This window comes from Phalaenopsis equestris, unplaced genomic scaffold (genome assembly GCF_001263595.1).
Source record: "Phalaenopsis equestris unplaced genomic scaffold, ASM126359v1 Scaffold000112, whole genome shotgun sequence".
Classification (NCBI taxonomy): domain Eukaryota; kingdom Viridiplantae; phylum Streptophyta; class Magnoliopsida; order Asparagales; family Orchidaceae; genus Phalaenopsis; species Phalaenopsis equestris.
In genome coordinates, this window is record NW_018164554.1 from 407,072 (window position 1) to 429,529 (window position 22,458).

Below are 22,458 nucleotides of genomic sequence, written 5' to 3' on the forward strand. Positions count from 1 at the left end.
GCAATATCACAAAAATAGGCATTAAAAAAATAGGCATTAAATATGCAAATAAAAGTAATATATTTTAGGCATGTCAAAATCCCCCAAACTTAATTGTTACTTTTTCTCAAGTAACTTATTGCTTTTGAAAAATTAAATATGTTAACATGTGGTAGTGGGTTTTATTAAAGACCTCTATAATTTTGTCCTATAAATATGGTAGTTATGATTTAGAATATTTTAGCAATTTAGGCTAAAAATAAGACATATGAACACTTTGTAATCAAGTCTAGGAATTCTAATTTTTTATTCATTTTAAAAATTAATTGTAATTTGGAAAAAAACATCGGGGTCTCAGAAAAGTAACAAATAGAATTTGAGAGAACTCTACTAGTAAAGGTAAACTAATACTTTAAGAAAATAAAAGCTCAAAATTGTAATAAAGGTTTTTTCCTTAAAGTGATCAAAGTGAAGCAAATTTTTAATTAGACATCCATTCAAACTTCTCTTCACTTTTAAATATAATTTTTTTCTTTTCTTTTTCAGCTCCTTTTTTTTTTACTTTTAGTATAATTTTCAATCTTTTCTTTTCTTTTTCTCAGTGAGGATTACTATATCTGGATAAGCCTTTAATGATTTTTAACTTTCCTGTTCTCCTCTTAAAATTAAAAAATCATCACATTTCCTTATCTTGATAATTATTAGTTTTTAAAAATAATTTTTTATAAAGTCTCATAGAGTCACCTCTTTAAAGGATAGATCTAAGATCTTCAGTATTTCAAGAAGACAAATTCTTTTTTACTTTATATAGTAAAATCATATCCCTATTCTCTTTTACTTAATATCTTAATTTTTAGAGGAACCTTTATCACCAAAAATTTACTTAAGTCTACCACAACATCTATAGAATAAAAAAATATATAGTTCTCTAAAAATAACACCACATACCCCATATTACTTTAAAAAGATATTTTTTTTGAATATAGTTTCTTAAGGACAAATAAAATTATGTTCTTCAAAAGTTTTTTCTCCCTACGCCAAACTTAATTTTTTTCTTAACAGGTTAAGACATTTACAAAAGAAAACACAGAATCATGAAGAAAATTTTAAAAATGATTTTCTATAAAGGGTTTAACATGAAAGTATGCAGGTATTAAAAAGAGGTATATAACAACAGTAGAACTTAATTAATATGTATATAACAAAAAAAATTGCTAAGTACATGAGTTTTCTAAACATAAAAAAATACATAACAACCGTAGTATAGTGATCCCTACTTTCTATATAGATGTTTATTGCGCTGTATGCAATTATATGCTTAATTTCCTTAATAATGATTTCTATTTTGCAACAAAGTCAAAAACTTGATCCAGAGCAAAAGCTATACAAATTTTTCACTATGAAGCAAAGAAGAATACATTTTTAATATTTAAATATGAGATACTACGTAAGTATACTTATCGTTATCATGTAATATATGACTTTTTGATTAAGCTTTGAATATCGAACCCACAAGGAAAATTAATAATATGCACTTTTTCTCTTAAATTATAAAGTTTAGATAGCAAAAATCCTACTTAGCAAGATATTCTTACTTAAACTTAAGATACTATAATAAGAATAAAAATTTGATTCTTTTTGTAATTTTTGATATTTGAAAATAAAGTAAGCAACTAATTAACTTAACTAAATATTTGTAATATGAAGGCAATATAAGTAAAATATAATTTTCCTTATAATAAATCAATAACAAGTATAGAAATTCTGTTGTGAAAGTATTCTAAATGTGTTGTGCTAAATAGGACCCTTACTAGAAATGCTATAAAGAACATTGACTAATCTGTAATTTGAAGATTTAGTTGATTCTCCATGAAAGTTAGTATTTGAGGCGAGTGATTAGGGACTGTTGAAATGATAACTTTATCTCGGAGACCCTATGTAGGATTGATCACCACAGCTTCGTCTGGTTGAGGACGTTAAACCAAATGCAACATTGGGAGGAAATGCAAGTGTTATCTTATGCTTTGATATTGATTTGAGTGATTTTTGCATTTGTTTTAATTTTTGTGTTATTTCATGCATTGTCCATTTTGTTTTCGTGTTTTCGTCATTTTTGTGTTCGATCCCTCTATGGAGTAGTGGGTCTCTATTAGACTGTAGGAGTTGAAAAAAAGAGTACTGAGGTGTTGTAGTGCATTAGAGTGTGGTGTAACCAAGCCTAACTCTGGCGTGACCATGCCCAATTACGACAATACCACACCCATTCATGCATGACCACACCGGCGAACATAAAACTCTAAACCATGTCTTTGTTCTCTCATTCTTCCTCATTTCCTCTCTTAACGTAGCCAAAATACATTACTCGGCTTTAGGTTACGAGTGACAGTCCATCCACACAAGATCTGGTCAGAATTAGGATAGATCTAAGAGATATGACTATTTTAGGTAAGATCCAACCTTATGCTCCATTCTTCTCAGTCTTTTTCCCTAGAATTGGCGCCAGCATCCATAACAACACAGAATTCAGTAGGCTGACGCCAGAGATGCCAGAATTGGCACCATAAGTGCTAGAGATAATTTAAGATGGAGTAAGGCAGTTAGTGACTATTTTTGAGCAGCTTTTGAAGGCTCCAATAAGTTCAAACACTCAATGGAGTGATTCAATGCATATAGACACTTTGGAAAGGCTATTGAATGAAGGGATTTGTCTTCTTAGATGAAGGGGCTTGTCTCTTGGTGTGAAGAGGTGTGCCTTTTGGAAAAAAAAGGAGGGAATTTTGAATTCTCTTGAAATGAAGGCCAACCTTAATTAAAAAAGGGAGGAGTGTAGAGAAGAAAGAGGGGGCGAGAGGTTTGAAGAGAAGAGGTTGGCGTGAGAGAGAAGTCTTGGGAGAAGAGAGAATTTTCTTCTAGAGTTGTAAGAGGAGATGGAAGGTGAAGATTTCTTCTTCATTACATTTCTAAGTGAGAATTGAGTGTGATTGTAAAGAGAGAAAGTGATTAAAGGGATTTTCAAGGGATTTGCTTGAGATAGAGGGATTTGCTTGGGAATGATTTAGTGTTAGATAAGTTGTATTCTTTCCTTTTTTTTTTGTAAACTTATTTATATATATATATAATCCATGTTTTGTCATATTCTTCTAATGAATTCTGAGTAGTCTTCTTTATCCCTCTCCCTACAATGATATATGGTTTTGTGAATAATTAATTTTGTTATATAAAGTTTTAAATGTCAGTAAACTATGATAATTCAAACTCTAATTTTCATTTACTTTTCAATTTAGTCAATTGAAATGTTAAAATTTTTTAAGAAACATAAGATCCGAAAGGGTTATGCTTTCTGCAATTAGGTAGGAGTAATTAGGCAGGAGTCACATTTAATTTCATGGGTGAGAATGTAGTACATGGGGTTGCGTGCAAATAAATAGGGAAATATACTTTGATGTTCGTAGAATTAGAGATTTTAAGATGACAGATTAAAATCCTCAATTTGGTTCAGCTACTTGAAAACTAAAGTGAGATTGTTAGCCTTCAGGGGAGGGAGAAGTGAAAGCTTTGGAGTGGCAGCCACTCTCAAACTAACCACGGATTTAGGGACCAAACTCTGGATTAGTCAATATTCTTTAAGCACTCTAAGAGGGTAAAGAATAGGATTGCTCCTATTTGTCACAATATAATTTTATATGTATTTTAAATGATTTTAATTACTTCACAATCCATAAACTCATTTTAAAGGAGAATGATGCTTTCTTAAATTTGAACTCTTTTAAAAAATTTTGTTTAGTCTTTATAAGTTTACTTTTAAAGTTTAGCAATTAGTTTAGTTAACTTAGTTCTTTTATTTGCATTTCATTTAACATACAATAGATTTACTTTAGATTTTCTTAGCGTACTTAAGTTTTATAGATTGGATATTATGTTTGACGTTATGACCATATGAATTTCCAACTCCCTGTGGGATCGATACTTAGGACTCCATTAGAGCCCTTTATTATCTGAGCGATACATATACTTGCGTTATTATTATGGTTTGACAGCTTAAACATTTTAAAAGATAAAACTATTTAAACTGAATTTTTTTATTGGGATTGAAATGCATATTTACTATTGCTCTGTTGTGTGTGTATTGTAATATTGAAAGATATTTGCAACGCACCACAAAAATCACCGCATCAGTCTGTGTTCTCCCCACCACTAGCCTCACTTATGTTATTAGGGATAAGGTGATCATGAACATTTATATCCAGACGGGTAGGTCTATATATGTTTGCATAGTGCTCCACCCATTCAGTTCCTACATAGTTAGTGGCCAAACCATAGAGGATTAGGCCACCCCTCACTGATTAATTATTTATGTACGAGAGAGGGAATTGCTAAAGGAAGTGGAGAGGAGTTGTTGGCCCCATATATGCCCATCAATAGAACTTCTTTTTCTTCTGCTGGCTCTGTGTGGGGTTCCTCTCATGAGTGAGTATAGTATTCTTCTCAGCATTGAGGAGCACCACAATCTGACCTATAGAATGTCAAGATGATCAAGCATTTGAACAAGATGGCTCTGAAGGTCTACAACATACGCCTGCATACTCAACACTATGAAGCCCAACACCAGCTTTTGTATGGATACATGCATCAGTGCATTCATGAGTTGTAACGACTGCTCTCATCAGTGTGAATGCACCACCCATTGAGATTTATGTCCTAGGGAATGATGTGATGGAGGAGATTAATAGTGACAAGGTGTCTCTAATATGATTTTGTGCTTCTATCATGTGTTTTTGTCCCTGCTGATGTTATATGACTTAATTTTCTTGGACGATTACAACATTGTTGGCATGTTTTGGATTGTGGCTGTGTTATGCTTTATAGTGTTGTTGTTCCTACTGATGTACCATGTCATGTTCTCTTATACATTTTTTGAGCCATTTATGTGCAATGGTATTTTTTCTCAGCTGCTATTTTCTTATTTTCTATGGACGGTGCACTACGACACATTTATATACCTCTAATGTTATTTTTTTGTTGTGATTTTATTCAAGATTTGTATGACTACTCATATATTTTTTTATTTCTTGCTTTTACTTATTGTATCTAGTTCACTTTTATTACATGTATGTTATGGAAAAAAAAAGTTTGGGAGAAAGCTGTTACCTTTTTTATGAGCCTAATAGTAGTCCACATAACTCAATAAAAAAATGTTAATATGAGACTCCTACTAGGATTCTTAAACAAGTCAGCTTGCTTATCAAACTTTTTTTTATTAAAGAAGGGTTGGATGTCATTAAGGAAAAATAAGTCTTGATATTATACTAACTTTGTTTTAATACTTAATAACTTCTAATTGTACACAAAAATCTCAGGATAATTAAAAAGGTGTAATTAAAATATTAGGTAGCTGACCAATGATGTTTTAATTCTCCTTTTGCTTTAACTAAGCAAGTTTGATGTTGTCTTCACTTTTATTTGAACAATAACATGAAAGAGTTGCATTAAAAAATTATTTTTTTGAGAATTATCACTTAAGTGAGACTAGCCCTCCATAATGTTTTAAAAGAAAAGAAAAATAGTTGTGAAACCAAAAATAGTAATTCTTAGTGGAATAAGAAAATAAAAAGAAAAATAAGAAAAAAAATAAAATAAGAATATAAACAGTCAAAAATTTGAAAATGTCTGAAGCTTGATGTTGGCACAAAACAAGTGAAAAACTGGAGAGGTGCCCTAATAGATCCCAAGCCATAAGACTTTTCATGTTCTTTAATGAAATCAAACTAATGTTAATTTTAAAAGAAATGTTAAGGTTAAGTTGGCTAGCTCCACTAGAATTAATTTAAAATGTCCCAGGCCAGAGAAAATATTTTAACTTCACCAATTTAAAAATGTTTGGGATTTATTAGGTTTAGTACGAAGAGAATTAAGGAAAATGCTAAGTTATTAAACATTAATTATGATTGAAATTGAAATGACAATTATATGCTTTTATTTTAATTTGATATCTAAGTTAAATGAATAAGAAACTTATAAGAGTATTGATTCCTGATAACTGCTTATATGCAACAGTATAATAATGTCATTGATGATATTTTTCACTTATGTTTCCTTACTTTGCAACAGAACCAAAAACTTGATCCTGACAAAAATAATAATTTAACTCTTTAATTTATATTTTTATTGGGAAACTATGCAAGTATATGTATCGTTATCAAGTAATATAAGACTTTTTGATTAAGACCTATTAAGACCTGAATATTGAACCCACAAGGAAATACGCAATATGCACTATTGAACAACAAACTTTCTATTTTAGAAGGACAATTATTTGAACTAAAAATATTTTTGTAGTACTTAAATTCAAATCTTTTTGGTATTTTTCATATTTTGACAGAAAAATAACAATTTAAAAAGATAAGTTGAGTTTATGTAAAAGAAAAGCTTCTAAATTTAAAAAATATCTTTCTCCTTATCCTGAATCAGTAATAAGTATAAGAATTATGTTGTGGAAGTATGTGAATTGGGTTGTTCCAAATAAGAGCAATTATATTCTTTACCCTTACTAGAGATGCTATAAAGAGCATTGGCTAATTTAAAGTTTGAATAGTTCTGAAGGCCGGCTAGGCAGGGAAGATACCAGCTCTCACTCTAGAGTTCCCTCGATTTCCTCCATCTGGGGGCTAAAATCTCATATCATTTGGCCGCATTTTGAAGAGGTATTTAAGGCACCTATTATCTTATACTTGGGCTCTCATTCCTCTAAGCGAGGCCCTATATCATGTTGTACCTTATAGGTTTAGGTCTTCTGAGTTTGCATCCTAGTGTAAGTACTCAAACGACCATTAGTTTGACCTGTGGTGATAATAGAGAAATGAGCAATACTTATTGGCTTGCTTGAATGAGTATTACAAGCTATTTTATTATTACCAAAATTTTTAGGATCATTACTAGCATAAGTTTGGGTTGACATTCATCATTTAGAGTAATGAAATATGAAAGTGGCTAGAAATGACCCCTCCTATATCCCACTGGTATGCCCTTTAGCCGTACACTGCATGACTGTCACGTAGATGCATGTTTAACCAACACCTTGTAGCTCTTTTTTAAAACTAAGGTTAGGGTGTAGTTAAGGATGTTTATGCACAACTATTATTCTTAGTTTATGGTAGTTGTCATGCATTATATGAGCGTTTTTCATGCTTTATTAGGTTTGAGAGTTGCACCCTTTTATATTAAGGCAATATTTTTTGTAGGAAGCCAAGTACATCCACAAAGATCCTGATGATTAAAATTAAACTAACATATTTTCTAGATGTGCTACTTATCTCTCCTCCCATCAAACTTTGTTCATTATACATTGCAAGCCTTCATATGTGCTAACCCTCCTTATGTAGGTCAATTATTTATTTTATAGTTTTCACATGTTCTTTTATAGTCCTATTGTTGAGTTTATTTTAGAAGTATGACATGATCATGAGTTCTGAGGAGTTTTACATAGGGACTGTGTGACAAGGACAAAGAGTAGATGGTCATGCTTCATACCTTAATTCTAATTATAACTTTAATGTATAAACTTAGGACAAGGTATGTATATACAGAGCCTGACAACTATTTTACTTTTATAGGATATGTTGCCAAACCATTAACATGTACCATGCTTTATTATTTTATATTAAGTTCTTACTTTATTGCTCTTGCATCTATTTACTCTTTATTGAATGCCTGTGGTTTGAATTGATGTGCTTATGCTAGAATCTTTAGGTTAAAATATTTTGTTTTAAAATCTTAACTTAAAAGATTTACTCTAATAAAATTAATGATTAAAATTTACAACATTTTAAAATCAACAATTTTATTTCCCGCACTTCCTTTTTTGCATGACCTTCAGGCCAGTATTAGGTGCTATAGAAATCTAATGATATTCTAAATAATAATCCAAGAAATAAAAGTAAGGCTGTCCCGCCAACCTATCAAGTATCTGATCAATAAATGAGAAGGAAAATAATATTTCTTAATTGTATTATTTACCTTCATATAATCTATGCATATCTGCCAATGCTTAAAGTGGGTATGAGTGCCTTCTTCTCATTCTCTATTACCTTCAACCCACCTGTCTTCGGTACATAGTATATTGGGCTCACCCATGTACTATCTAAAATATAATAAGTAAACCATATATCTAACAATTTTAAAATTTTTTTCTTCACAACTTCTTTCATAACAATGATAGACCTTTTTTAAGGATCTATCATGTGTTGTTGATTTTATTTCATTAAATTTATGTATACATAGGGAAGAGCTACTTCCATTAACATTAACAATATTCTAACCAAATATTTTCTATAAGTCCTTGACACTTTTATTAACTTTGTCTATTGTAATTTATCCATTTTTAAAGAAAGAATTATTGGCAAAGTAGAAGATTCTCTTATAAATATATGTATGAGGTGATTGGAGAGTGTATTCATTTCCAAATCAAAGACCTCTACAATTAAATGTTATCTCTTATATAGGTGTCTAAACTCTCAAACCTATCTCTAACTACTCTATGGACTACATCTGATAATGTAGTCAATTCTCGCCTTAGTTCCTCTAATTCCTCAAAAATCACGTATTGTTCTATTTGATCAACCTTTAAAGTCTTAATCAATTAGTCTCTCACTCCTACTTCCACTTCTTCTACTTTAAATTACTAATATTAATTAGTGTTGTAGGGAGGTTTCATAAATTTTAGAATATTAAAAGTTACCTACTAATCATTTACTCTCATGGTTAGCTCCTACTTTTGAATACCAATCATTAACCATAACGTTGCTAGAAATGCTTGCTTAGCATGCTGTGTATTTTCTTATCTTCCTATATACCTAAAATAAATAAGCCAGGTCGGAAGATAAACCTATCCAGTTTGACTAAAAATCCTTTATAACCTGTTTTGGATAATTCACAAGTATAATGTGCTTTAAGAGTCCGCAAATTGACATCATAAATACAAAGATGCTTCTACTCATTTTTATTTAATTTCAATTTTATTATTTTAAATGCATGATGTTCTAAGGTGTAAAAATAATTCTTTTTAATTTTTTTTTTTTTGTTATGAGTTTATTAATTTTGAATAAGTATATGATAATTATTAATTTTGGGGTAGAAAATTTAGTCCTAAAAAAGTCGATCTATAGTCCAGGCAAAAAAAAAGAAAACACAAAAGTAACGGTCTGAAATTTGGGCGAACCTATTGAGCATAAACACAAATAAACAAAAACAAATAACCAAGAAAACAAAAAGGGTAATCAGCCCGAGACCTACTTTAGACTCATCGACCAATTATGACATCCAACTATCATTGTTGGTTTAATTTATGTCAATCCTTTGTTTTATATTCATCTTCCCTTAGATGTTTGGATTCCAACAGTTGACCAAGTAGGACAGACACCCAATCTTTAGAGGAAAAAAAAGACATTGCAAGAAAGTAAACATATGTTTTCTACAACAACCTATGCTTAATACAACACTCTATAAATAGGGCTAGCACATACTAAGCTTACTATAATAATAAAAAATTACACATACACACTCTCTCCCTCATAATCGGGAAGCAGAGACTCTTTCTTTGTGTTAATTTTTGGTCGCCCAGGAATTTTGAGAAATTATAGAATGAGAAATATGAGCTCTAGCAACACATGCCTCATCTTTCTTATACCTTCCTACTAAAATAGGGCCTTTACATATCATATACCCTAAAAGGATTGAACACTTATGTTTTGAACATCTTAATGACCTAATGATATTAAAATTCAATGATTTTGGGTTCAAAAAAATTTTTTTTTCTATATGATAGAAATTCTTCTTTATATCTTAAGGCACTGAGATTGTCCAAAGAACCTAGTGAACTCGACCAAGCTTAAATCGGCTTAACCAGCTCTAGTTAGCCCTCTTCAGTTGGTCAGATCCACTCGGACCTCTCCAGTCATCCAACTCTAATCGGCCCTGCCCGACCAGTTCTTATTAACCTAGTGGCTTCAATCAGCCCCGAAGAGCACCAGCTGGCTCAGTCAGACAAGCTCCTATCGGCCCTAACCAGCTCCAATTAGCCATCTTAACCCAACTTAATAGGGACTAGGGGTCATTTTATAATAAATGTCCACCTATAAATAATGGTTTGTAATAGTTGGGGGGCGGTAGCTAATGTGAAAATACTATATTTTAAGAAAATAGTTGGGGGGCGGTAGCTAATGTGAAAATACTATTTTTTAAGAAATCTCTCTCTCTCTCTCTCTCTCTCTCTTTCATTATTTACACTCCATTCTTTGGGTGTAATTCATAAACCTCTTTGGATTCTAACATCCTAATAGGTGCATTGAGTATGGATCATGTAACAAACAATAAGAAAAGTAGTATAAGGAGAAGAACCGAACCATAAAGTAGTGACTAGCAACATTAGAGAACTCACTCAAGAGAATAGTCAAACATATCCATTCGACCTCCTTCATTCAATCTCTTCTAATTGACCAGCTATAATTGGCCCAACAAGCTCCAGATGGCCCAGCATGCTCATGTCCAACTGGTGTGCTTTAGTCAACCCAACCAATTACATACAACCCGTAAAGCTCCAATTTATCCATCTTGCTCCAATCAGCCAAGCCAACTTCGAGTAGCCCTCTTCAATCGGTCAACTTCAATAGAACCTCTCTAGTCAACCCTCTCCAGTCAATTATTTCTGATTTTTCAGGCCAGCTTTAGTCGACCCAACTAGGTAAGATCCAGTTGGCCCAGCCAGGCAAGCTCCGAACGACCCGACTCGACAGGCTTCAATCAGCCTAGACCAGCTCTAGCTTGCCATCTCCAATCGACTACACATGACTAAAGGTATAATTTTCATTTTATAATAAATCTTCTAGTATAAATAGAGGACATTGTTTATAATTGTGGAGGGAATCTAATATGAAAATATTGTATTCTATTCTAAGAACTCTCTCTCTCTCTCTCTCTCTCTCTCTCTCTCCCCCCTCTCTCTCTCCCTCTCTCTCTCTCTCTCTCTTTCCTTATTTATGTTTTATTTTGTTGGGTGTGATTTACTAATATTTTTGGATTCAATATCCTAAAAATGTGGTGAGCATGGATCACAAACAAGAAAAAAAATAGCACAATGAGAAAAACAAAACTATAGAAAAATGGCTAGCAATATTAAAGAAATCAATCGAATGAATAATCAAACTCGTCCATTTGGACTCTTCTAATCGACCAACTCTAGCGGCCCGACAAGCTCAAGTCATCCCGACATGCTCCGGTCGACTTGTCAAGCACCAGTCAGCTCGGCATGCTCCATTCAGCCCGACCAGCTCCGGTCAGTCCAACATTCTCCAATCAACTTATCCATCTCCAATAATCCCTACCAACTCCAGTCATCCTAGGCCGCTCTAGCTGTCCCAACCAGCTCTAGTCGACTCTCACAACTCCTGATGGCTCAACCAACTATAATCAACCAGTTCAGCTCTAGTCGAACAAAAAAATTACTCCCCCAATAAAGTCCTCTAAAAAACATCTTCCGAAAATTAATTTATTCAAGAGAGGATAAGTCACGAAGAAATGAAGCGAGCATAAAGAAAATCTTTACATGAAAAAGATATCGAGACCCTTCTTATTTTTATTTTATCACATTTATTTATTTTTTTACTTCTTCATTGTGAATTCACCTATAGCACTCGGGGAACTTGCCTCTCATAAGCAAGTTTCTAAAGAGCTTGAGGAAAAAATAGCACATATTTTTTGAGTCTACTCAATTTAATAGTTGAATGCTAATGACGACTTTGGAGAAGCTCTTTCTAAAATATAGCACGATGAAATAAATAATGAATTCAGTCAACCTAGGTTTGAAGACCACAAGATCTCGGCCTAGGTAAAGTTGAAAAATTACGATTACTACACCTCGTAGGAGAGCTACAGTCCCAAACGAAGGATAATACAAATTTTATAAACTTACTCAAATTTTTTTAAAACTGAGTCGTATTAAAAGAAAATAGTCAATCTAGTCGCACAAATGAGGAGACTCGTTTTACTGTTAACACTTGTAGAACATCCTTATAAGGCCAAGTCAACTATATTATTGATGAGTTGGCAATTTATGAGACTACTCCTTGAAGGTAAATCGAAATACCCTAAGATGAAATCCTGTAGGATAGCTAAGAGCTCCCAAATAGATGAAAAGTCACACAAAGATACACAACCCATTTTTTTGCATAAAATGTTTTTTAACTTATATGTGTAGAAAATCATCCACTGGCCTTATAAAGACGAATAATTTTAGCTTCATATTAATCATTCTCTTATTCTTTTCGCAGTTGTCTTTCAAATAGATAAGAGAATCAGTAAACTAATAAGTATAACTGAAATTCTCTTTCATAGTTTAAGTCGTTGAGATTGTCTGAAGAACCTGTTGAACCCAACCAACTCCATTCAACACGACCAGTACCAGTCAGCCCTCTCCAGTTTATCAGCTCCAGTAGAACCGACTAGATCTATTTGGCCCCGATCAGTTCCAATCGACCCAAGTAGGCAAGCACTAATCAGTCCTGACCAACTCCAGTTGGCCTATCTAACTCCAGTTAGCCCCAGGCAGCTCCAGTTGGCCCTCTCGAGTTGGTCACCTATAGAAGGCCTTCTCACCCGACTGCATAGGACTAGAGGTATAATTGGCATTTAATACTAAACCTTTTCCTATAAATAGAGGAGCATTATTTATAATATGAAGGGGGCTAATATGAAAATAATGTATTCTAAGATCTCTCTCTCTCCCCATCTCCTTATTTATGCTCTATTTTGTGGGTGTCATTCACTAATTTCAACTGCATATTTTAAAAATGGAGATACACACACACACTTCACTAATAAGTCCTAACGTGCATGCTTATTTTTCATGCAACTTCCTGGTTCGCCTGCCCATTGGATTCTCAGCTCCGTGCCCAACACTACCGAGGGAAACGAGGAAGACGATTGAAATAAGAAAAAGGGCATTGGCATTGCACCACATTGCTCTTGATGATCTTATGCAACACTAATCTCACAGGCAGAGCGAGCAGTTGAAGGTAGATCTGCTCAGTACGCCTTCAAATTCTTGCGAAGGAAACCACCAACACAAATGAAAGGCTACCACTATTCCACAATTTTTTTCTGTTTCCACTACATGTTTAAACTAATTTTAAAACTTTTGTAATCTATCTTTTACAAAAAAAAAAAAAAAAAAAACTACATATGTAAATAGTTTTTCTTATTTCAAATCATGAAGATCTATCTTATTAAAAATTTAAACTGTCTAGTATTTTAATAATTTTTTATTAGAATATCCCATACATTTTTAATTTTTTTGGGAATAATACATGCATGCCACAAAATTCTGAGAAATATTTGTGTACGAAGACGTACGCAGCGCTGCATACGTCAGGTAGATTACAGGAAGGGTATTGAGGGTTATATCTTCGTTATGTCCCCTGTAACATCCCTGTAACCTACCTATAACTTAGACATATATGAAAATAAAAGCGCGAAACTTACTAGTTACAAATAGGTTGCAGATAGGTTACAAGGAAGTTACAGGGGGTATAACGCAGATATAACCACTAATACCCTACCTGTAACCTACCTATAACTTAGACATATATGAAAACAAAAGCGCGAAACTTACTAGTTACAGATAGGTTGCAGATAGGTTACAGGGAAGTTACAGGAGGTATAATGCAGATATGACCACTAATACCCTCCCTATAATCTATCAGACATACACAGCTCTACGTACGTCTTACGTACTCATATATTTCTCCAGAACTCTAATGAATTTACACATGTAACACCAAAAATTTGATATTCACATTTATAACATCTCGAAGCTATATAACCTATGGATAAAAAGAAGCTTTTGAGTATTAAAAGTTTGTTAACGTGAATATTTCTATTTGATGTTAAAGATTTGAGTGTGTTATGAATATAAATATTAAAGTTCAGATGTCAGACGTGTAAAAACATAAAATTGTGTGCTATGTATTCTTCCCTCGTGTGCTCAATACACCCTTCGGATCCGCTGCAGCATTCGTGCCAGAAGCTTCCTTGCAACAACAGAGAAACTCTGTAACAGAGATTTATATATATATTAACTATTTCGTTATTTCTGCTCAGCTGCCTACGCTAGCACGAAGCTGCAGTTTCATCTTTATGTGCTTCAGCCATGGGCAGCCTGAAGAAGCTCTCAGTAATCACCATTGTCATTCTCATGCCTATGTTCCTCTTCGTCACTGCAGAGGTCTACTTCGAGGAGAGATTTGATGGTGACATATAGATTCCTATATCTCTCAAGGGTTTTTTTTTTTATTTCAATTTGTGAGTAGGGGTGTAATTGTTTTTTTTTATTTCAATTTGTGAGTAGGGGTGTAATCGCGTGTTTGGCTTGTTTATATTTCAAGCTTAGAAAGTGTGTTTGTGTTTGACTCTTTTTGCTTAACGAGCCGAACACGAGCCATTCACGAACAAAGAGCCGTTCAGGTAGCCATAAAATATTAAGAATTGGGGCAAAATTTAAAAATTATTATTTATAACAAAACATCATTTAAATCTAATTTAATAATTTTTATTCTATTTTCTTAGCTAATACTTATAATTGATTAGTAGTTTTTTGAGCCAAAATGAGCGGAACACGAACGAACAAATCTTTGTCTGTGTTGTTAGTGTTCGGCTCGTTAACATTGCGAATGAACCGAACACGAGCTTCTTAACGAGCCAAACACGAGCCGTTCACGAACAACGAGCCGTTCTGACAGCCCTATTTGTGAGAATATTTTATGATTGTGATGCGCAAAATATATCTCAAAATAAATCTTAGCAGTAGAATTTAAAGATTCAAGTTTTAATGAAGAATAACTACTGGAGTTTAGAGTAATGTTAGTGGACTAATACAAGCATTGCAATTCAAATTCTCAAAATCTGTTGCCAACAAAATGAAATCAAATTCTATATCATGTTTCCCAAGCAATTTTTTTTTTCATAATATTTATGCATTCTTTTTGGGTTTAATATATATATATATATATTTGTAAAGTTTAATCCTGATATGATAAAGATGAAGATATTATTCGTATTTTTTTACAATCAATCCACCAGCACAACAGAACAAAAAACAGACTTTTGATCATTTTTCTTGTTATCAAGAAAGGTATACTTACATACATACCACCCAATTCCTATGCATTTACATATCTAACACCTAAACTTTGCTTTTACATTTATACCACTCGAATCTTTTATATTGCATAAGAAATAGCATCATTTTAACTTCCAAAAAAAAAAAAAATGAATTACACATTTTCATGCAAAAGGTTGTACGTATATAAAAATTGAAGTTTAAGGGGGTAGACATGTAAAAACATTGGATTTGACTGGTATATTTGTAAATCTTCTTTAAAAAAAGACAATACTGTCGAATTTCAGAGGAATTTTAATACTAGCTAACATATTATTAAAAGTATATGGCTGATTTTCTGTCCCAAATATTTACTATTGTGATTAAACAATATGTTGGTTATGATACGAAATGAAGATGGATGGGAGGATCGCTGGATAAAATCAGATTGGAAAAAGAGTGATAACATGTCAGGGGAATGGAACCACACTGCTGGTAAATGGAATGGAGATCCTCAAGACAAAGGTTTGCAAGCCAAGCTATTAAAAGTTGATAAAATCAGATTGATAATTTTCATACTGTTGTTCTAATACTCCATCTACCACTTCAGGTATCCAAACTACTCAAGACTACAGGTACTATGCCATTTCAGCTGAGTTTCCAGAGTTCAGCAACAAGGACAAAACACTAGTTTTTCAATTCTCAGTCAAACATGAGCAGAAATTGAACTGTGGTGGTGGCTACATGAAGCTCATTAATGGTACAATTAACCAACAAATGTTTAGTAGTGACACCCCTTACAGGTTATAGCTATATTATTCCTTTTCATGTCTCTAATTAACATGGCTTGATGCTTGGTTTCAAAACTTTGATGATGTATTAAAAAATCATATGAATTTTTGCAGTATAATGTTTGGGCCAGACATCTGTGGAGAAATCAACAAAAGAGTTCATGTTATTCTCTCACGAAATGGGAAGAATAATAAGATAAAAAAGGAGATTTCATATCCTCATGACCAACTCACTCATCTGTACACCTTGATAATTAAACCAGATGCTACATATAACATCCTTATTGATAATGAACAAAAGGAATCTGGGAGTATTTATGAAGATTGGGATATTCTTCCCCCAAAGCAGATTAGGGATCCTGACGCCAAAAAGGTGCATTATATATGTTGATAAACTGATCTTAAAACTTAGTTTGAGAGGCTTTTGGTAGTTCAGATTTATAAATAATCATTTGTTGTTGGCGATGTATATAGCCTGATGACTGGGAAGATAAAGAGTTCATACTCGATGCCAACGATAGCAAACCGGAGGTATTTTATTTCTAGTGACATTGACATTTCATTTTGAATATAAATTGGACATACACCATTTTTCTGTTAATATATGAATAAAAAAAGATAATTCTTCGATAAATGACGTGCAATTTGTTTTCAAGGGTTATGATAACATTCTAGAAGAGATTCCTGACCAGAATGCCAGAAAGGTAAAAATGAAAATAATCCTCTTCTAAACTTTTTGCCCAATTGCAATAAAAAAACATGCCCAATTCAACCATCTTTTGCAGCCAGAGGATTGGAATACTGAAGAGAAGGGAGAGTGGAAAGCACCCATGATCCCAAATCCTGAATATAAAGGACCATGGAAACCAAAGGTTTCGAACACAACAGAGCTTCTAAGTTTAATGCTTAAATACAGTGTTTAGACAGTAATGCCATCTGTTTCAAATGCTTTACTGACAGAAAATCAAGAATCCTAATTACAAAGGAAAATGGAAGGCGCCTATAATTGACAATCCTGGTTTGTTTGCTGAAACAACAAAAATAGTTTAGCCTGAAATCCTTGATGGAGACTAATTTGATATTATATGCAGAATTTGTAGCTGATCCAAATATCTATGTTTATCCTAACCTGAGATATGTGGGAATTGAGTTGTGGCAAGTAAGCCAAGTCGCAATTTAATGGTTTTGAAGTATAATGTTTTGTTTTTTTAACTAACGTACATCATGATAGGTAAGAGCGGGGACATTATTTGATAACATTTTGATTTGTGATGATCCTGAGTATGCAAAAAAGGTTGCAGAAGAAACATGGGGCGAGATCAAATATGTATATAGCTTCCCATTTTGGAGTTCATGCTTTTCTTTTAGTGCACACTTTATATCTTTAATACTGATATATTCGCTTATTATGTTTGTTCTTTCCCAGGCAGAGAAAGTTGCATTTGATGAAGCAGAAAAACTAAGAAAAGAGGAGGTGCAAACCCCATAAATTCATTCATTTTATTTTCTCTATCTTTTTCATTTATTGATGCCAGACACCTTAAGCATTCATTATGATAATATTTATAATTGAACGTTGATTAAAAATATACAATATGGACTCAAAATTATAAATTCACCTCAATAGTTTTATTAACATAGCTATTTCAATCCTGATAGTGTTATTATCACTTTCTTGAAAAATTCTTATATATCCATAGTGTCCATAAATAATTATATGTACTAGAATTTCATTAATCTCTTAACTAGTGTTAAAACATATTGAATCACATAATACTTTACATACTTTTATAATATCATTTTGTTCTTCCTCTACAGGAAAACAAACAACTTGGAACTCCAGTGGTATGTTTTCAAAGATAATCTATAACTTTGCCAAAGCTAATTGTATAAATTAATTAAGAAAACATGAAAACTTTGCTGATAGAATGAAGATGATGATGATGATGAAGAACTAGATACTGAAGAGCCTGACTGGGAAGCAAAATTAAAAGAAGAGGATGAAGGCAAACATGTAGTAAAACATTTCCTTATGAATTAATAATCTAATTGTTGTGCATTTAATCGTCTTGCTAACTCCAGTCCTTCTTTTTTTCTCTCATCATTTCAGGATGAGCTTTGACGCAAGTGTCACTAAGGAACAAATAAAGAGTGAAGTCGAGTATACAACATGTTTGCTCAGTCCCACTTGTTTTGCAGTTCCAAATTATAATTTAGTGGATCTTTATGAACATTTTATTGAAGTAATTGAATAAGTGTTGTTTTATCCATTGCCAGAACACTGAAAGAAAGTTCACAAATATTACCGTTGCAAGTGATAAACGTGTAATATTGATCGAATACAGTTTGACAAATCCAGTTTTTGACTATTAATTGAATGTTGGTTCATTAATAGAATTTTCTTCTACTACATAGTTGATTTTAGCATTCAAACATATAAGATGGAAACTTCTAACAAAGCATGATGCATTCCAATAATGTCGGTTGATTATTATCTCCATAATTATAAACTCACTAGAATTTTAGTCAACTCAAAATTAAAATTGATATGCTTTGATTTAAAAATGACTTGCTCCAAATTAATTTGATATAATTTGGAGTTGATGCATGATATATTTTTTCTCTCAAAAAGAGGTTATGATATATTTTAAGTGCAACATCTTTTGTTGACTACAATCAACTTCTATTTTCAAATTTGTAATTTCTATATGTTAAATGATGGAATATGCATTTGATAGATTTATTGATTATTTTGACAACTTAATGCTATCTGTGGATCCTAAATTGTCTTTGGCTTAGACCAAAGTCTTACTAGAACTCAATAAAAAAGGGAAAAAGAGTATAAAAGAGAGAAAAAGGGGGATTTTAGAATAAGAATCTTTGAAATTTACTACAATTGATTGATTACATGGATTGCTTAATGTTGTGTAATTGCATAATACTGAGCTCTTCTCGTGATCCCTTATTTATAGATTTGGATCAAGATTTGAACACTACAAGGAAAAGCTATCAGTTAAAAGTTATAAGCATAAGAAAAATATATACAAATACCTATAGATTGCTCACTATAAAATACATGAGAAATATAATGTCATGACCGGCTCGGGAATTTGAAATTTCTAAGGCGGGAACAGACAATCGGATTATAAAAGAACAAGTTTAGATTTATTTATATGACTAAAAATTAATCATCTAAAATATTAAAAGAGGCGCTAAGTAAAAAAATTAAATGAATAAAATTATAAACTTACCTTCCTCTATCGGATTATAAAAGAACAAGTTTAGATTTATTTATATGACTAAAAATTAATCATCTAAAATATTAAAAGAGGCGCTAAGTAAAAAAATTAAATGAATAAAATTATAAACTTACCTTCCTCTATGTTCACCCCGTCTTCTATATACATTTTTCTCTTATATGATCATTTCTACTCCAACATTTCAACCTAGAAATATTAATTTTAAATTATAGTGAGCTATCAACAGCCATTGAATACTCATATTTATAAATTATAATAGCATAATAAAAAAGACAATTTGCATTATTGTTAAAAAAATTGAATTAGTGTTAAGAAGAAGTGACATTTTATTATTCAACAAAAATTTGGAATATTTAATGATACGATAATAATAACTTATCTTTATTTAGTCAGTTTGCATCCGTCATATGAGTATTGTTTAAGTTGTATCAATTAAGATGCATCAATATCAATATATCCTTTTATAATTTACGTACACGGGTACATTAATGTCTCTAGTTAGTATCATAATAGGGTGAACTCCATTAGATTCAACATATACAAGTATATTATATAGATTATTTTATTTGTATTATGCATATCATTTTAGATCTTTTTATTATAATCAATTTAAATAAATATAAGTATGTGAATCTATGATATTTATTTTTACATGTAAATTTAACTAGTAGAATAGAAGAATCATATCATATTCACAATATCAACATATCTAAAAAATGTCATTCTAACACAAGTGTTTTAGAAGAAACAAAATATTATTACGATAATTTAAAAGTAAGTGTACGTCACCTCAACTCTTGATGAATAATTTTTCCCTTCTGCTTTAACTTCCTCCAAATGAGTTTCTAATTGTACATAGAAAATGTTAATATTAGTTACTTTTATTTAATTATATTATTAAATATCATTTTTCTTTTATTAATATACATAAGCTTATTTAACTCCTTTTTTTCACCAAGTATATACTTAGAGCCTAATCAGCATTTATCATTTAGTTAGACAATTGAATTGGATTATTGATTTTTTTTCAAGATAATATTAAAATTATCTTTATCTTGTAACCTTATTTAATATTAACTAAACAGAAATTCAATCTTTACAATAATTTGCCATCAATTTAATATGTAAATCTTCTTTAATTATTCTTATTGAATGTATAACATCATTTTAACTTTAACATTTTTTTAATTTATTTTATTTTTCTTTAACATAACAACTTTTAGTTATCTAAATTAAACTATTTCCTAATAATTTGATTTTCTTTGTTCAAATCAAGTAACCTTTGCTTGATCAAATTTATCATTATGTTTTGAATCATCAAATGGATAATATTCTTAAAAAATTATTAGATTTGATGTTACAATGTTAAAAATTATATAAGTTGCACTTTATATCTTATCCTACTAGCATATATAAAATAATATTTTATTTTTAAGTTATCTATTTCTTAAAATATTATTATTATTAATATCAAAAATATCTAACGTCCACAAATAAAATGTTGGGTTAACTTTACTTTATTTGTACAATTAAGAAAACTAAAATTAAATAAATACTAGCCTTAAATCATTTAAATCTCACCTTTAAATCTTCTAGTACATGGATGATAACTTTCTTCTTCATCCCAAAAATGCTAAAGATAAATCTAACTTTAAATATTACTTGCATCTTAAATACTTATTGGTAATCTTCTACGGTCATCCACATTGAAACAAACACAATTTGTAGTTTGATCCGGCACATTAAACCTCCTACTCCGATGTTCCTTTACGCAAGAACTCTCTCACTCGTCTCCCCTACACAAGAGTTCGCATCGTCCACAATAAAACACGATGCAGTCTCCATTCACAAGCAATGTTGCTCTAGATTTCATATGCTCGTGTTGTTGAATCTCGATGACCCTCTCTCCCTAGCATATGTCATCCTTGTCTGAGATTGGAGCAAGACCCATGCATATGCGATGCTTATGGTTTCAACTTTATTTGAAATAGTAGGTATAGGTACCCCCGTACCAAACCGCGGGGCATCTTCCCCCCCCCCCCCACCCACACACTCTTATAACAATGAATAACCCCCTCCCCTTCATGTCATCGCATCATCCTCCTTGATTTGATCTCCCATTTTGACGCCTGCTCTCCGGCTTTGACTGTTGCTCTGCCCCGCTTTCCATTTATGTAACCGTTCTTAAATTTAAGAGGTGTTATATATAGCCAGATTATTTTCTCGAACTTATAGTCAACTTGAGGGGAAGTCTCTATTTAAAGTCACCAAATTTGATGAGTTGTTCTTGATCTTGAGCTACTATGCTTAAACTTGTTTGGCTTGGAAAGCTCAGCTTGAGTTAAGCGAGTTTACCATGAGTCCAATGAGTTCACTATTAACTTAACGAGTTCACTATGATTTTGGCTAGTACGTTAGGTCAAGTTCATAGCTACTTGACTAAATTGATTGCATATATGTAAAGTTGGGCAGTTCATGCTATTGAAGCTAAAAGATATTTGGGTGTGTATCATGCTAGTTTCAAATTGTTGTAGTCACCATATCTTTAAGAAGAAACTCTAATTAACTACATCTTTAAGTCATCATCATTTTATTATGAAATCCTCATTTCTCAATAAATCAACTTATATTTGATTTTGTCAACTAAGCCTTCATCTGGATATTACTATGAGCAATCAAGTTGGGTGAATCGACATCATTTTGGTCTAGCTTAGTGAACATCTAAATATCCTAAGAACTTAGCATCTATGTCAAGGCTGTTAATTATAGAAGTGAGCTTGTAAGGACAAGTTGTGCAAGTCAGCTCTAGGATTTAATTCGGCTCACGTAACTCAGTTGAGTCACTCATCAAAACTATCAAGTACTTCCTAGGACCATCATGAACTCGTCAAAACATTTCAAACTTGCCAAGACCATAGTGAACTCGTCAAAATATACACAAGCCAAGACTTAAGTAGGCAGCTTTTACAACTAAATTGGTGACTTCATCTAATGGATGGATGACTTCAACCAATAAGCAAGTAACCTCATTCATTGAAGGCTTCATTCAATGGCTAATTACTCTCATGTAACTAAGCTTCATGTCTTATATACTTTAACATCAAGTAACTATTAAATCTTGTCATGTATTTTTCTTATTTATATAACCCAAAATGTAGCTTTTCTTATAATACTTAACTCTGATCTAACATGTATATAAATGGTCAGAGGACAAGAGAGAAATCCTTTTATGCTCCAAACATCCTAATGAAACCCCATGACTTTTCATTCTAGATTCTCTCTC

The 22,458-nt window shown here is 32.0% G+C and overlaps 1 protein-coding gene across 1 annotated transcript; it reads left to right on the forward strand.

Moving 5' to 3' along the window:
- The first annotated feature begins 14,109 nt into the window (after nt 1–14,109).
- On the forward strand, nt 14,110–18,185 carry LOC110020926 (calreticulin-like). The gene is made up of 14 exons (XM_020719214.1): nt 14,110–14,276; nt 15,542–15,649; nt 15,735–15,927; nt 16,030–16,288; nt 16,390–16,446; nt 16,572–16,619; nt 16,701–16,787; nt 16,876–16,933; nt 17,007–17,074; nt 17,147–17,242; nt 17,342–17,389; nt 17,734–17,760; nt 17,843–17,929; nt 18,026–18,185. The coding sequence occupies exons 1-14, from the start codon at nt 14,177–14,179 to the stop codon at nt 18,035–18,037; spliced, it is 1,248 nt and encodes a 415-aa protein (XP_020574873.1). The 5' UTR covers nt 14,110–14,176; the 3' UTR covers nt 18,038–18,185.
- Nucleotides 18,186–22,458: the final 4,273 nt, after the last annotated feature.

Excerpts from the sequence above, each read along its gene's own strand:
- LOC110020926 (XM_020719214.1), top strand. The coding sequence starts at position 14,177 with ATGGGCAGCCTGAAGAAGCTCTCAGTAATCACCATTGTCATTCTCATG. Across the intron at positions 14,277-15,541 it reads CTTCGAGGAGAGATTTGATG|ATGGATGGGAGGATCGCTGG; the intron begins GTGACATATAGA and ends TACGAAATGAAG. Across the intron at positions 16,620-16,700 it reads CTGACCAGAATGCCAGAAAG|CCAGAGGATTGGAATACTGA; the intron begins GTAAAAATGAAA and ends CATCTTTTGCAG.